General features: G+C 41.3%; 1 protein-coding gene across 2 annotated transcripts in view; it reads right to left on the bottom strand.

Moving 5' to 3' along the window:
* Window positions 1–17,103, bottom strand: part of SAMSN1 (SAM domain, SH3 domain and nuclear localization signals 1) — a 231,578-nt gene that overhangs the window by 87,254 nt on the left and 127,221 nt on the right. The window contains exon 1 of one of the 2 annotated variants that reach the window (XM_060234406.1): window positions 16,266–16,435. The exons of the other annotated variant lie outside the window; for it this stretch is intronic. Coding sequence (XP_060090389.1) covers window positions 16,266–16,322 — 57 coding nt within the window. The 5' untranslated portion in view covers window positions 16,323–16,435. Of the gene's footprint in view, window positions 1–16,265; window positions 16,436–17,103 lie in introns of those variants that run through there. 2 annotated transcript variants of the gene reach the window in all.

Raw genomic sequence — 17,103 nt, 5'->3', positions numbered from 1 at the left:
CTCCAAAGCAGCCATTTTCTCCAGGGGAATTGATGTCTATTGTCTGAAGATCAGTCATCATTCCAGATCTCCAGGTAGCATCTGGAGATTGACAACCCTATGTAAAAGTGTTTCTCAACATTTTTGTAGTGGCACCCTCTTCTGTATTTAACATTTTGGGACCCGGTATGGCAGTGTGCCTCCAGGAAGCAAAGGCTGTCAGTTACACCTGTCAGCTGCACCCAGACCACCAACAGGACTAAACTGAGCTCCTGGGAATAAATGGCATCTCAGGGCAAAGGAAGCAATGAGATGAGAATGTAGGAGCACTTTTCTTGCTTTTCCTTTATATGAAAGGAGGGAGCATCCTGATCCATCTCAGGCATTTGAGCTTTGTGACCTAATTATAAGAGTCACAATAGCTCACTTTGGGACTTTAAATCACAGTTTAGGAACTATTAGTACTAATTGTTAATACACTGGGATTTGTAAATTATTGGAGATTTTCAGGTAGTTGTCTGACAAATGCTCAATTCTTGAACCTTCTGATTAAGAAAAGTAAAAGCAAAGCACACTCAAAGGTAGACCATTGCAGAATGCTGCCTGTGTACTGGCCTTTGGGTCTGTACAACCTCATAGGAAATATGGATGAAGTAAAGGCTGAAACATATAGACTGTATTAGCAACAATATTGAAGTAACTTGGGCTGTGGTCACACAAGGCATGGACATATCTGTTTTCCATGTTGGGAAGTGTGGGGGCTAGCTTTGGATTCATGTGCCCAAATAACTTTTAATAAGACCGGGGGGTGGGGGCGGTTTTGCACATAAATGCCTACATACTGTAAGTGGATCTGGCCTGCGCAATCCATCTGCCACAAAGGTATGGACACATAGGTTTTGTGATCATGGCCTTCTGCTGAGACTTCCTTTCTCTGTATGTATGGCTGCATATATAAAAGCCCTGTTCCCATTAAATGGGTATATATACTGAGATAGTGTATATATCTGTGAGGATTATTCCAGCTCTTTGTGTCCAGACACATCACACAATTCATAACTGATGCCAGTTATGTGCAATAATAAAAATATTTTGGGATATAATTTTTTTTGGGGGGGGAGTTATCCAACATTCAGGATAATCGTCCTTTCAAGTAAATATGGTATAAAACAGCCTCTTAATAGTATTGAGTACTCTGGAGATCAGTTGTAATTCTGGGAGTCCTCCAGGCCCCATCTGTGGGTTGGCAACCCTCAGTCAGAGTTTCTATAATAGCGCTATTCATCAGTGGGTGGGGACAGAGTGGAATAATGTTTAGTGCTTAACTCTCCATTGTGATTCACTGTCTGTTAGTATATTGCCTTCAAGTTGCTACCAAAATTTATTTCTGCTTTTTGTCCCTTTGCTTTTTACTGTTTAGGAATATAAGCCATAGAATGGTAGAATAACAAAGTGTAGAAAGGAACTATATAATGGGCTGGAAAAAGCACAAAAAGATCTAAAAGATCAGGTCATAGACTGGTATGCATTTTTTCCTTTCAGTTTTTGTGCATAGTTAGGAATACTACCGTCCTTCTCTTCCTTGGGAAATTTCCTCTTTGTTTTCTTAATGTTATTTATTTATTAAAAGCTTTTAAAAAGACTGGTTATACACATTTATAAACAATAGATGCAAAAATGGGTATCAAGTTAAATAGCAATATGTCTATCAAATTTTATGAATACAATGAGGGGGAAAAGGACAATCAGAGTTTCTTCCTATGTAAAAATATATAAATGAAACTTAAACATTCATACTAAACCAGAGTAGTCACAAAATGTGGCAACAGCCTTGATACTGTTCAGCTTTTAAATCTAAAAAAATTTCATGTTTATTAAAACTTTATATTGTGAATAGCTTGTATTTCAAGTCAAACAACAATCTGGTTTTGCTGCATATCCTTTCCTGTTTGTAGAAATCCCCAGCCACATGTAAACAAACAGGCTCCTTGTTGTGTTTATTCAGTGCTGATGACTTACAAGCCCCATAGAAAACTTCTGAAAAACAGGTCAGAATTCAAAGGAAACAAAAAGAGGAGCATGTGTTAGCAAGTCCACTCTTGTGTCTGTCAACAGCCATTTTAGGGTTTCTCAAGATCACCAACTTCACAATGTCAAGCATTAAAGTCACTTTTACAAACCATGGAAGAGAGTGTTTGTTTTATTTCTTATAGTCCTCTCCTGTAGAGCAAATCTGAAGTGCCACTGTAGTTCATTCTGTGTTTTAGAGGACAGAATGAGAGTTTTAAGTCAAAGTCTGATGTTTGCTTTAACCTGAATTATATTTACCCATTAGGAAAAGGTAGGACTTTTTTTGAGCAGGAACACACAGGAACGCAGTTCTGGCTGGCTTGGCATCAGGAAGTGTGGTTTAATATGCAAATAAGTGCCTGGTGGGCCTTTTCTTTAAAAAGCCCTGTGTGAAAAAAGCCGCCCTGAGCCTGCCTTGGCGGGGAGGGCGGGATATAAATAAAAAGTATTATTATTATTATTAGAAACAATGGTGATGTCACGGGGTGTGGCCTAATATGCAAATGAGTTCCTGCTGGGCTTTTTCTACCAAAAAAGCCCTGAGAAAGGGATTGAAAACAAATCAGCCAGTATCACAATGCCCCTGTATAAATCTATGGTGCTGACTCATTTGGAATATTGTGCAAGTCAGTGATAAGACAGGTAAAAAGGGACTATGAGGAACAAATTGCAAAAAACATAAACATTTCTTCAAATACGTAAGAAGCAGAAAACCAGCCAGGGAGGAAGTGGGGCCCTTGGATGACCAAGGGGTGAAAGGATTATTAAAGGATGATAAGGAAATAGAGAAGCTGAATGCATTTTTTGCTTCTGTCTTCACTGTGGAACTTGGGAGACGCGTGTCCACTCCAGAACCACTAATATCAGGTGTGTCAAAAGATCTGAGTTGGACTGAGGTGACAAAAGAGGTAAGGTGTGCCAGGTCTTACCTGCTTCCTGGATTGGGGGATTTTCTGGCCTTCCAGGGAGCTTCTGTAAGTGAAGCATGCACAGCGCAATGACATCACCTGGAAGTGATGTCATCATGCTGACAATGTCTTGCAGTGCTGCTCTGGTTTTTGGCAAAACTCTATGGTTTGAGCCCAAATTCATCATAGAGTTTTGCCCAAAAACTAGAGCATTGCTGCACACTGTTGGCAGCGCAATGACATAACTTATGGGTGATGTCATGTTGCATTGGAAGCATTTGTGAGCAGAAAAACCCACAAAAGCAGGGGTACCCGTTCTCAGACCAGGGGGCTGGCAGCTCTAGAAAGCGATGGTCCCACGACTAATGGACAAATTAAAAACTGACAAATCATGAGGCCCAGATGGCATACATCCAAGAGTTCTGAAAGACAAGAATATGCAATCTATCACTAAAATCTGCCTCCATTCCTGAGGACTGAAAGGTAACTAATGTAAGCCTGATCTTAAAAAAAAAGTACTAAAGGAGCTCCAGGAAATTATAGGCTGGTTAGTCTAACATGTGTACTGTTCTGGTCACCATACCTCAAAAAAGATATTATAGCATTGGAAAAGGTGCAGAAAAGGAAAACTAAAATGATTAAAGGGATGGGACACCTTCCCTATGAAGAAAGGTTAAAGAGGTTAGGGTTCTTTAGCATGGAGAAATGACAACTGAGGGATGGCATGACTGAGGTTTGTAAAATTATGCATGGGATAGAGAAGGTAGAGAAAGAAGTACTTTTCTCCTTTTCTCTCAATACAAGAACTTGTGAGCACTCAATGAAATTAATGAGCAGTAAGCTTAAGACTGATAAAAGGAAGTACTTCTTCACCCAAAGAGTCATTAACACATGGGGCGTTTTCGCACTGACCTTCAAGTGGTGCGACCACCCTCCTCACGCCGGCGGATCTGCAGGGATTTCGCACCAGAAGCGCCGGCGCACCCAAAAGAGCCGGCGACTTCCGTCGCGAAACCAGCTCAAACGGAAACCGCCAAGAAGCAGGAAAACGTTTGAGCTGGTTTCGCGACGGAAGTCGCCGGCTCTTTTGGGTGCGCCGGCGCTTCTGGTGCGAAATCCCTGCAGATCCGCCGGCGTGAGGAGGGTGGTCGCACCACTTGAAGGTGAGTGCGAAAACGCCCATGGAATTCATTGCTGCAGGAAGTGGTGGCAACTACAAGCAAACACAGCTTCAACAAGAGTGGATTGGATAAATATATGGAGCAGGGGTCCATCCCTGGCATTAGCCACAAGGGAGAGATGGAACATTATGGGCGTTTTTGCACAGGGCTTACCCCGGAGCGACGTCCCTCTTCACCGCGCAGCGTCTGCGCGGATTTCACACCAACTGCTCCGCAGAACCCGGAAGAGCCGCAAAGTCCCGCGGCTTTTGCGTCGCAAATGTAAACTGGGTTTTGGCGGTTTACATTTGCGACGCAAAAGCCGCGGGACTTTGCGGCTCTTCCTGGTTCTGCGGAGCAGTTGGTGCAAAATCCGTGCAGACGCTGCACGGTGAAGAGGGACGTCGCTCCAGGGTAAGCCCTGTGCGAAAACGCCCTATGTCTAGGGCAGTGATGCTGTTTTCTTGGTGCTTTGGAGATAAGAGTGGGAAAGCTTCTGGAATTCTGGTCCCACTGGTGGACCTCCTGATGGTACCTGGTTTTTGGCCACTGGGTGACAGAAAGTGTTGGACTGGACAGGCCATTAGCCTGATTCAATGTGACTTCTTTTATGTTATGACTCAAGACTACTTCAGGTTCTTCAGTTCTCCTAACTACCTTGTTTATTTTCTTCAAATTTCTTCATCTTACAGCTAAATGTTACTGACAAGAAAAAACTAGCCTTTTTGTAGTAGGTGGGACATTTAAGAGAAAACCACAAACCTTCCAAAATAAGACATTGGGATTTCTGTGCCATTTTCATACCAGAGGTGCAGGCTCATCAATAACTAAATCACACCAACTGAAAAAAACCCCCTAGCTTGCTAAGCTTCTTTATATATTTTGATTTACTTTTCCTAATAACTCCTATTGCAAAATACTTGAAAGAATGTAAAGTGAATTGACAGAACAAAAACTAAAACAACCTATTACAATATTTTAATTCAAAATAGAATCCATTTAAATTTTTATATCATCTCAACTTTAATTTATAATTTTGGATCAAGTCAGAAAGATACTTCCTATAGATTTTTTCCTGTAGACTCAGTAAAAATAGTGTTAAAATACTGACATTCATTAGCTCTCTCCACCCTTGGGAGCTGCTAAAGTGCACAGTTTTCAGGACAGTGAATCTAAGCTATTCAGAAGTAAATATCATAAAAGTTGCAAACTTGTTGGCTAGGGAAGCTCTAGATAATAGACCACACACATACACATACAAGCCTTTCTGATGCAATAACCAATGTTAGCTCTGAACAAGTTTATTTACAAGACCTGCAGGAAACAGGAAATCCTTATCTTAAATGTCACCTGCAGTTCTTTTTATACCTGTGCACATGCAAACTTGTTTCTATGGTATTGTATATGTGGACCTCATTTAATAAGGCTTACTGGTATTGCCAGAAGGAATTTTCATAGCTTGATCTTATCTGTTTTGGTTGTGTGTTTTTTTAAAGATTTGCAAATATCTTGACAATAAAGACCTTTGATGACAGACCCACCTGCCCCCTTTGTCTATGAGGATAAATTTTCACAGTAGGAAGCCAGGAGAAATAGATTACCACCAGCTCATCACCTCTCATTATTGTAAGAATAAAATACAAACGGGAAATGCTCCAGCCAAATAGGTTGTAAAAACTAGTTACTATGGTATTAAGAATAAATAATGAATTAATGGCTCATTAAAAACCCTCTATTTGTTCTATTTTAGAGATGAATTTCAGAAATACCTTTGACGTAGACAGCTCAGCTTTACAACACCCAGACACACAAACCTTTGTTAACATTGATATTGAACAACTACCACACTACAGATCTGAGTCTTTAAAACCTACAATTATAATTTGAATAGTGGTGTATGTTTAGTTTGATTTTACATGTTTTTATTTTTGTAGGTTGTTCTAGCATAATACAGGGAAACAGCAGTCAGAAAAAAAATTAAAGGATCTGCCTAATCTATACACACATTTACACAATGCTATTTATTTGAAGTGACCTAGACTTTTTTCAAAAATAGATATTCATTATATGATAATTACAACACCAAACAATTACTTTGCATAGGTGAATAAGTGTTCAAAGATGAAAAACCACACATTCTCTGTGATCCTGGGGTTTTTTGTTTGTTTTTGAGCAGGGATGCACAGGAACACAGTTCTGGCTGGCTTCGTGTCTGGGGGTGTGACCTAATATTCAAATGAGTTCCCTGCTGGGCTTTTTCTACCAGAAAAGCTCTTTGTGATCCTATCAACCTTTTCCACTGATACAGGAGAGAGTGGGGTCCCTTTTGATCACTGTAAAATCTATGCTAGGGGTGTCCAAGACCCATACATTCAAAAAGTCATGCATGATGCAATGACTTGAGCAACCAAATGAGATTGACCCTCCTCCTCGGATTATCATAATAGTTGTTGGAATCTACCCTACAGAACTTCAGAATTAGTGAAATCTCAAAAATAGCCAACTTATATTATAAGGGGAAAGGAAGAAAATTCATTGTAGTAAAAACAGAGCAATTATTTCCAAATTAAGCTAAAATAAATGGATATTGCTGTTTGATAAGAATCAAAACTGTACTAAGTGTGACAGCATTTGTAGAGTAATACCCACTTTGTTTCAGTTAAAGCTTGGCTAGCAGGAAGACACACACACACACACACAAGGAAGTCAATTGTGAAATCCTGCCAGTGGCTTTGTAAGATAGATGCATGCTTTAAGCATTTCCCAACCATATGGTGAGTTTGGTAAATTGCTTATTCAGAGGAAACGTTGCAAAACTCAGCATGACAAATGTAGGATTGGCTTTAATCTGGTTTTTTCCCTCTAACCCTTCAACATCAAATATTTAATCCTTAAAATTGTCGAATTGTCTCCTTATTTTAATAACAGGCAAACACAATTTAAAATTGGTCTGAAACAAACAGAACAGTGAAAATATACTTTCATAGTGTCTTGCTAAGCATAATTAGTCTTTATGTTAAAATTCTTCAGCTACTTAATGTGGAAAAAACAATCAAACATATCACAGAACAAGTTTTCTCTCCATCATATGACCTGAAGCCAGAGTAGTATGCAGGTTAGACCTTAGAGAAACACATTCAAATCCCTACACTGCCATGGAAGCTTGCTGAGTGACCTTGGGGTTGCCAGTCCCTAAGACTTGCTGGTCAGTCTCTAGAGTTGGTTGGAGATCTCCCATTCTTACAACTGAGCTCCAGGCAATGGAGTTCATCTGGAGAAAATGGCCACATTGGAAGGTAGACTTTATTGCATTATACTCCATTGAAGTCCATCCCTTCCTCAAGCTCCACCTGTCTCACCTCCACCCCTAAAATCTACTCTGGCCTATTGGCTACCCATGTTATGCCACATCACTCCCCTGCATCTTAAAAGACAATGCTTTTCTTCATAAATATAGAAAGATAACTGAAAACGGAGTTGAATACAAACTGGCTTTGGCCATTGTTCAGACCCTGTAAATGGGGAAGAATTCCAGGACCTGAATACGATTTATTTATTTTATTTATATCCCACCCTTCCTACCAAAGGCAGGCTTAGGGCGGCTTGTTGTGCAGTCACCAAATTATTTTCCATTTGTCTCAGGAATGTGAAAATCATGCTTTCCAGGGAGATCACTGAGCTCTTCGAACTCTCTCCAACTGCAGATGAGTGGATTGAAAATCCAGATATTTGTGTTATGGGGATTGCCCAATTGCTCTGCATACCTGTCATATCAATTTAGCTACATATTTTATATTATTATATACTTCCTGTGTGTAACTCTGCCATAAATAAATAAACACCGCCCAAATCTCCATGTATTTCCCAAACTGGAGCTGGTAACTTTACCAGTCCCTCAGTGTCAGTCTAGCCTACCTCACAATATTGTTGTGAGGATAAAATGGAGGAGGGGACAGCAAGTAAGCCACTTTGGGAGAAAAACAGTGTATAAACATACAAATGTAATAGACTAAATGAACACATTTAGGCACCAAACAAATGGAGACATAAAATTTTATAGAAGTACAGAAGACATCCACTCCTTACTGGCCATACTGGTGGTTTGCTGAGTGTCAGGCATTTAACATTCTACATTCACAATGAATGGTGCTTTACTGAATCCTGTACCTCCCTAGATTACTGCATGTGGTAATGCTGTTGTCTGTAATGTCTGGAAACCCCTCTTAACATAAGGCCACCACAGGGAAAACTCTTAAACAGAAGCTTTAACAGTAATCCATCCTTGACTCCATTTGCTGAATGCTGGACCATAAGGTTGCCAACCTCCAGGTGGAGCCAGTTCTCCCAAAATTACAACTGTTCTCCAGATACAGATATCTGAGAGCCAGTTTGATGTAGTGGTTAAGTATGCAGACTCTTATCTGTGAGAACTGGGTTTGATTCCCCACTCCTCCACTTGCAGCTGCTGGAATGGTCTTGGGTCAGCCATAGCTCTGGCAGAGGTTGTCCTTGAAAGGGCAGCTGCTGTGAGAGTTCTCTCAGCCCCACCCACCTCACAGGGTGTCTATTGTGGTGGAGGAAGATAAAGGAGATTGTGAGTCACTCTGAGACTCTGAGATTCGGAGTGGAGGGCAGGATATAAATCCAATATCTTTTTCATCATCATCATCAGTTCCTCTGCAGCAAATGGCAGTTTCAGAGGATGGGTCCCATTATATTACATTCCTGATGAACTCCATCTTTCCTCCAAAGTCCACCCTCACCAGGATCCACCCTGAAATCTCCAGAATTTCTGAATCCAGAGTAGTCCTATGTGGACCCACTTTGCTCCTCAAGGAGGAAATACAATTTTATCAGTGAAGCTGTCTTATAATAATCAGACAATTTATCTTCCAAAGTCAGCATTATCTACACTGACTGGGGTCTCAAATAAGTCTTTCACATTACCTTCTACCTGATCGTTTAAATTGGAGATGCTAGTGATTGAATCTTGGACCTCCATGCAAAGGAGATGCTATTTGCAAGAGTCAGAAACCCTCCACAAGGAGTAAAATTCTTAGCAATCCCTGTCTATGAATGTTCAAGATGGAGTCCTTAAAGCAGATACATGGTAAAGTTCAAGGAGACAGCTTGACCAAAGTATTTTTTAATAGGTAAGGCATTTTTGTTCCTTTGTAAATAGCTTGCTAATTTAATTCAGTGAGGGTGTGAAAAATGTACCTTCTTATTTTTGTTAAAGAAAGGTATTGCCATTATAGGAGAGGAAGAGTAATTACTTATGTGTTTTTATTTGTTTATTTATTAGATTTCTATTCTGCCCTTTCGCAAAGGCTCAGGGTGGACTACAACAACAAAACAACAATTGCATATAAAAATACATAATGTATAAAATAATAAAATCAAATACTGGCCATTCATAAATTATCAATAAAATATAAATAAGTGAAAGGCCAACAGAACATTTTTCTACCGGGTAACGGACCAGAGTTGTCCACTGTGATGGTGACAAACAGTATGGACTGTCTGCCAGAGTCTCGAGGCGGCAAGAGGGAAGTGGCGGGCCTAGCTTGCCTGGGAAATTATAGATGTTTGTATGCAAATGCTAGAAGTGTTTGAAGTAAAATTGGTGAATTGGAATGTTTAGTGTTGGGAGAAAACATAGACATTGTGGGAATCTCAGAAACTTGGTGGAATGAGGAGAATCAGTGGGACACGGTGATTCCTGGATATAAGTTATATCAGAAGGATAGGGAGGGAAGGGTTGGAGGTGGGGTGGCTCTGTACATCAGAGAGGATATACGGTCCAGTAAGACTGAGGTCAGAGAATTAGATTCCCTTTTAGAAATGCTTTGGGTTGAAATAGAGGGCCCAAAAAGAAATTTAACTATGGGAGTTTGTTATCGCTCACCAAATCAAAAGAGAGAGGACGATTATAATATGATGGAAGGCTTAAAGATAGCGGCTAAATGTAAAAACTGTGTCGTAATAGGTGATTTTAACTACACGCAGATTGATTGGGTCAATATGTGTTCTGGTCGAGAGAAAGAGATTGAGTTTCTTGATGCTCTCAATGACTGTGCTATGGAGCAGATGGTCTCAGAACCTACTAGGGGTGGGGCGATCCTGGATTTGGTCCTAAGTAATGCCCAAGACTTGGTGAGAGATGTAAAAGTGATTGTGCCGCTTGGGAGCAGTGACCATAATGTTATTGATTTCACCGTTTGTATAAATAGGGAGTTGCCCAAAAAGACCGCCACAACCATGTTTAACTTTAAAAGGGGTAAATTCTCTGAGATGAGGAGGCATGTGAGGAGGAAACTGAAAGGAAAGGTAAATACGGTCAAAACCCTTGGGGAAGCTTGGACACTATTTAAAACTATAATCCAAGAAGCTCAGGTTAAAATACATACCACAAGTTAGGAAAGGCACAAACAGGTATAAGAAAAGGCCTGCATGGTTAACAAACAAAGTAATGGAAGCTGTAAAAGGTAAGAAAGACTCCTTTAAACGGTGGAAAACCAGTCCAAGTCAGATTAATGAAAGGGAACACAGGCTGTGGCAAATCAAATGCAAGACTGTGATCAGGCAGGCAAAGAGGGACTATGAGGAGCATATTGCAAAAAACATAAAGACCAACAATAAAAATTTCATCAAATATATTAGAAGTAGGAAACCAGCCAGGGAGGCAGTGGGGCCCTTGGATGACCATGGGGTAAAAGGATTACTGAAGGAGGATAGGGAAATGGCTGAGAAGCTGAATGCATTTTTTGCCTCCGTCTTCACTGTGGAAGATGAGAAATCTTCCCTGAACCACTAATGTTGGAAGGGGTGTTGAAAGACCTGAGTCTGATTGAGGTGACAAAAGAGGAGGTCCTACAACTAATAGACGAATTAAAAACTAATAAGTCACCGGGTCCGGATGGCATACATCCGAGAGTTCTGAAAGAACTCAAAGTTGAACTTGTGGATCTTCTAACAAAAATCTGTAATCTTTCATTGAAATCTGCCTCCGTTCCTGAGGACTGGAAGGTAGCAAATGTCACCCCAATCTTTAAAAAGGGTTCCAGAGGAGATCCAGGAAATTACAGGCCAGTCAGTCTGACTTCAATACCGGGGAAGTTGGTAGAAACCATTATCAAGGACAGAATGAGTAGGCACATTGATGAACACGAGTTACTGAGGAAGACTCAGCATGGGTTCTGTAGGGGAAGATCATGCCTCACTAACCTGCTACATTTCTTTGAGGGGGTGAACAAACATGTGGACAAAGGAGACCCGATAGATGTTGTTTACCTTGACTTCCAGAAAGCTTTTGATAAAGTTCCTCATCAAAGGCTCCTTAGAAAGCTTGAGATTCATGGAGTAAAAGGACAGGTCCTCTTGTGGATCAAAAACTGGTTGAGTAATAGGAAGCAGAGAGTGAGTATAAATGGGCAGTCTTCGCAGTGGAGGACGGTAAGCAGTGGGGTGCCGCAGGGCTCGGTACTGGGTCCCATGTTCTTTAACTTGTTCATAAATGATTTAGAGTTGAGAGTAAGCAGTGAAGTGGCCAAGTTTGCGGATGACACAAAATTGTTCAGGGTGATGAGAACCAGAGAGGATTGTGAGGAACTCCAAAGGGATCTGTTGAGGCTGGGTGAGTGGGCGTCAACGTGGCAGATGCGGTTCAATGTGGCCAAGTGCAAAGTAATGCACATTGGGGCCAAGAATCCCAGCTACAAATACAAATTGATGGGGTGTGAACTGGCAGAGACTGACCATGAGAAAGATCTTGGGGTTGTGGTAGATAATTCACTGAAAATGTCAAGACAGTGTGCGTTTGCAATAAAAAAGGCCAACACCATGCTGGGAATTATTAGGAAGGGAATTGAAAACAAATCAGCCAGTATCATAATGCCCCTGTATAAATCGATGGTGCGGTCTCATTTGGAGTACTGTGTGCAGTTCTGGTTGCCGCACCTCAAAAAGGATATTATAGCATTGGAGAAAGTCCAGAAAAGAGCAACTAGAATGATTAAAGGGCTGGAACACTTTCCCTATGAAGAAAGGTTGAAACGCTTAGGGCTCTTTAGCTTGGAACAACGTCGACTGCGGGGTGACATGATAGAGGTTTACAAGATAATGCATGGGATGGAGAAAGTAGAGAAAGAAATACTTTTCTCCCTTTCTCACAATACAAGAACTCGTGGGCATTCCATGAAATATCTGAGCAGAAAGGTTAAAACAGATAAAAGGAAGTACTTCTTCACCCAAAGGGTGATTAACATGTGGAATTCACTGCCACAGGAGGTGGTGGCGGCCACAAGCATAGCCACCTTCAAGAGGAGGTTAGATAAAAATATGGAGCAGAGGTCCATATATATATATATTTGGCCGCTGTGTGACACAGAATGTTGGACTGGATGGGCCATTGGCCTGATCTAACATGGCTTCTCTTATGTTCTTATGAACATGATTAGGAGAAGGCCTCTCTGAATAAGACTGGCTTGCAAAGAGTGAAAAGTCCTATAGGACAAAGCATCCGAATAGGAATGGGCATGAAATAGCCCACGAACTGAAGTTCATGATGAATTTTGACCAGTTTGTTGTTTTTGAAGCAATTTTTGCAAACTTAAGGGTCACCATGAACTTCTACAAATTTTAAACAATTTTTTTGTGGTCTGTGTTGGTTCAGGAAGGGCTTAAAGCATTTAAACCCCTGCTTTCTGCTGTTCAAGAAAAACAGCTGAGTAGCAGGAGCAGAAATTGTCCTGCAGCTCAGCTGTTTTCATGGGAAAACTCCTGCTTTTTGCTCTCTGTCAAAGTGGGGGGCTGCAAGCAGCAGGGATTTAAATGGCTTGGAGTTTAAATGGATTTAAATGGCTTGAAGCCATTTAACATCCTGCTTTCTGTACTCTGCCACTCATCTGTTTGGAAACCCCAGCTTTCTGCTCCCTATGAAAAGCTGCAGGGAGCAGAAAGCAGGAGTTTAAAATTTAAATGGCTCAGGAACGCATATGAACTAGATTGGATCACAGTTTGTATAAATTTGTGGTTCATGTACATCCCTACATTGCACCAGGATGGGACCATGGTGGAAAAGGCTGTTGTCCAGGCAGACAAAGGGGATTATAGTTTGAGAGCCAGTCCGTTAGATATGGTAGTCCCAGACCATTTAGAGATTTAAAGGTGAGTACCAGCACCTCAAACTTGACCCAAAAATCAATAGGTATCCAGTGGAGATGATAGTGCAGATGAACCTGAGAAAATCCACAATAGTTATAGCAGCCAGCCCACCATCTGCCCTCCTGCCTGTTTGTACTAATCTGTTTGGTATAGTGGCTACAGTTTCTGGATTACAGTTTCTGGTTTTCTGGATGACGCTTCCGTCCTAGACCCTTGCCAGTCCGGCTTTCGTCCGGGTAATGGGATGGAGACAGTGCTGGTCGCCTTGGCAGATGACCTCCAGCGGCATCTGGATCGAGGTGGTGTGGCGGTGCTGATGTTGTTAGACCTGTCGGCTGCGTTCGACACAGTCGACCATCGGCTACTGACCCGCCGCCTCGCCGATGTTGGGGTTAGGGGGTTGGCTCTACAATAGCTCTCCTCCTTCCTCGAGAATCGGGGACAAAGGGTGGCAATCGGGGGTGAGCTGTCCCAGAGGTGCACACTACATTGTGGAGTGCCTCAGGGAGCAGTTCTTTCACCGATGCTATTTAATATCTATATGCGCCCCCTTGCCCGGAGGCATGGGCTTGGGTGTCACCAGTATGCGGATGACACCCAGCTCTATCTGCTAATGGACGGCCGGCCTGGCTGCGTCCCAGAGAATCTGGACCTGGCACTGCAGGCCATGGCAACCTGGTTAAGGCTGAGTGGGCTGAAACTGAATCCAGTGAAGACAGAAGTCCTTTGCCTGGGTCGGGGCACTCTGGGAAGGGAAATACCTCTCCCGGTTTTTGATGGGGCGCCGCTGAAAGCAACGTGACGGGTCAGGAGCCTGGGAGTTCTACTGGAGCCTTCACTATCAATGGAGGCCCAGATAACAGCCACTGCCAAGTCAGCCTTTTTTCATCTGAGGCGGGCAAGGCAGTTGACTCCCTTCCTAGAGCGTCAGGATCTGGCAACAGTGATTCATGCAATGGTCACCTCGAGACTAGATTACTGTAATGCCCTCTACATGGGGCTGCCTCTGTGCCAAACCCAGAAGCTGCAGCTTGTGCAGAATGCGGCTGCTAGACTGTTGTTGGAGCTCCCAAAGTGGGAGTACATACAACCGGGGCTGAGCGAACTGCACTGGCTGCCAGTTATATACCGGATTCGTTACAAAGTGCTGGTTATTGCCTTTAAAGCCCTACATGGCCGAGGACCTGCCTACCTTAGGGACCGTCTCTCCCCATATGAACCCCAGAGAGCACTGAGGTCAGCAGGGAAGAACCTGCTGACTATTCCCGGGCCGAAAGAGGTAAAACTACAGAGTACCCGTGTCCGGGCCTTCTCTGTTGTGGCTCCACACCTATGGAACCAGCTTCCGGAAGATATGTGGGCCCTGCGAGATTTTGAACAGTTCCACAGGGCCTGCAAGACCATCCTTTTTCGGATGGCCTTCACCGACTAAAGAGAGAGACTGCCAAGTAAATTTACCATCTACTGTAATAGCACCAGCATATTAATTTTATCAATTTTAGAATTTTAATTAAATTGTTAAATTAGTCTTTGTTTTAAATATCATTGTATAATTTAATGTATTGATTTATGTTGTTAGCCGCCCTGAGCCTGCTCTGGCGGGGAGGGCGGGATATAAATAAAATGATGATGATGATTATGATGATGATGATGGATTATAATCTGGAAGAACCAAATTCAGATCTCCACTCCACCATGAAGCCTACTGCATAACCTTGCTTCAGTCACTCACAACCTTATATGGAGGAGTGGAAAATGATGTATACTGCCTTGGGCAAAGGGCAGGATAAAAATATACTAAATAAAACATTAAATAAATGTTTTACATTGAACATCAGAAAATTAGTCTTTGGGAACCTGTTGTTGGACTCAGTTCAAAGTTTCCAAACTACAGAATTTCTTTCATATAGAACCTGTCTTTAAATGAAATTATTTACATCAATATACCAGATTACAAGAATAGGAGTGCCGCAATTTAATCTATAGTGACAATACCAAACACTGAACAAGATGATTCTCTATGACCCCAAAATACTTCATTTAAAAAATCAGCTGTTTATTATTGAGTCCCATTTCTAGAAATGCACAAAGATGCTGGACTGAAAAAAACAACAACCAAAGGCCTGTGATAGATTATACTACAAGGCAGACAAAGCGATTACCAGCAAAAGCTTGGTACAAAATACTTTTGAATTGTTATGTTGTACATATTCACAACATACATATTTTAAGCTTTTAAACAGAAATATTTACAGAAAGTGCAACCGACAAAATAGTTTCTAGATCACTTCCTCTACTGTTTAAATAAGTTTTTTTTAAAAAATGAAAATAGAAATACTGGCTCACACCACTAAGTGAGATCAAACACAGTCCAGGAAATTATTGCGGTATTCCTTTGTAAGCCACAACCTGTTCATAGAAAGGTTCTTCAAACAGTCATGTATCCAACACATCAACCTATGGATAACATCCTTCTTTTTCAGCGAAATAGGCCTGAGAGTTTAGCTTAATTATTGATGTTCTATTCCTTCCTGTAGTGTTTCCCCCCCCCAACAAGTACTAACAAGATGTTTCTAAAAGACCAACTTTGGCCTAATACTCAAAGAAGCACATGTATATGAAAACAGGCTTCCAAATGTGTGCACAGTTCTTACAACTCCATTTGGAAACATGTTGAAAAATCCTCAAGTTCATTTCACTTGTTTGGAATATAAGGCATGTGACTGCAAGGTCTGCCTACAGTGACTTTGCAATTCCATTTTCATGCAAGGAGCTCTTTGTAAGAAAGCTGTCCTACAGATCTATCCAAAAAGTTACCCTACAAGAGATTACTTTGGAAGTTAATATGAAGCAGCCCTCAGTTAGCACAGACTCAAGCAAGTAGACTGAAGAGTGCAAGCCAGTTCTATTCTATTCTATTGTAAGCACCACAACACTGCTTTTCAAACTAAAAGAGATAATTTCAAAATCTAAATTCTCCTACCTTTGGCTTTTGAGATTTCTCCTTATCTGAAGCATTGGAAGGTTTTCTCTTCAACATTTTAAAAATAAGATTTATTCAAAATAAGTTTACAAAGGAGAGTTGGTAGACTCTTCTCAGATAAAAATGCAACAGTGAATGATTCACAAGAGTTCACATCAGCTAAATAAAACTTCCTTATTCTACTAAGGACTCTCTGTTAGATGTGGTCAAAATATTCATGACAGCGGAAGGAAGACCAAAAAGAAGAAGAAGAAGAAGAATGGGGTGGAGGGGAGAGAGAAATGTTGGCTGTAATTCACCCTTCTCTACATTCATTTCAATGTAGCTTGTGTAGAAACAATGTTTGATGCATTATGACCTTGAAAAGCAGACGTGCTCTCTGGAATCCACAAACTTCTTAAGTCTGATATATTTTAAGTATCCTTTAACACCACCCTGAAAAAACTTCTGTCATGTTTGGCCTCACCAGATCATCTTGTAGGAGTTGCTATGTAAAACAAGATTATTAGAACAAAGGTGGAGGAACCAACCAATTTTCTACCATCTATCTACAGAGTAAATTCACAAATAGGAATCTGGGTTTATTGTAATTTCTGCAGGGCTTTTTTTGTAGCAGGAACTCCTTTGCACATTAAGCTGCACACCACGGATGTAGCCAATCTTCCAAGAGCTTACAGGGCTCTTGGTACAGAACCTATTCTAAGCTCCAGGAGGATTGGCTACATCAGAGCTGTGTGGCTTAATATGCAAAGCAGTTCCTGCTACAAAAAAGTCCTGATTTTAGGATTCTTTTGCACAAAAATATCTGACTGGCTCAGCTGACATGTTCCTCTTCCCT

Source organism: Heteronotia binoei, chromosome 3, assembly GCF_032191835.1.
Source record: "Heteronotia binoei isolate CCM8104 ecotype False Entrance Well chromosome 3, APGP_CSIRO_Hbin_v1, whole genome shotgun sequence".
Classification (NCBI taxonomy): domain Eukaryota; kingdom Metazoa; phylum Chordata; class Lepidosauria; order Squamata; family Gekkonidae; genus Heteronotia; species Heteronotia binoei.
This window is presented reverse-complemented; position numbering and strand designations above follow the sequence as displayed.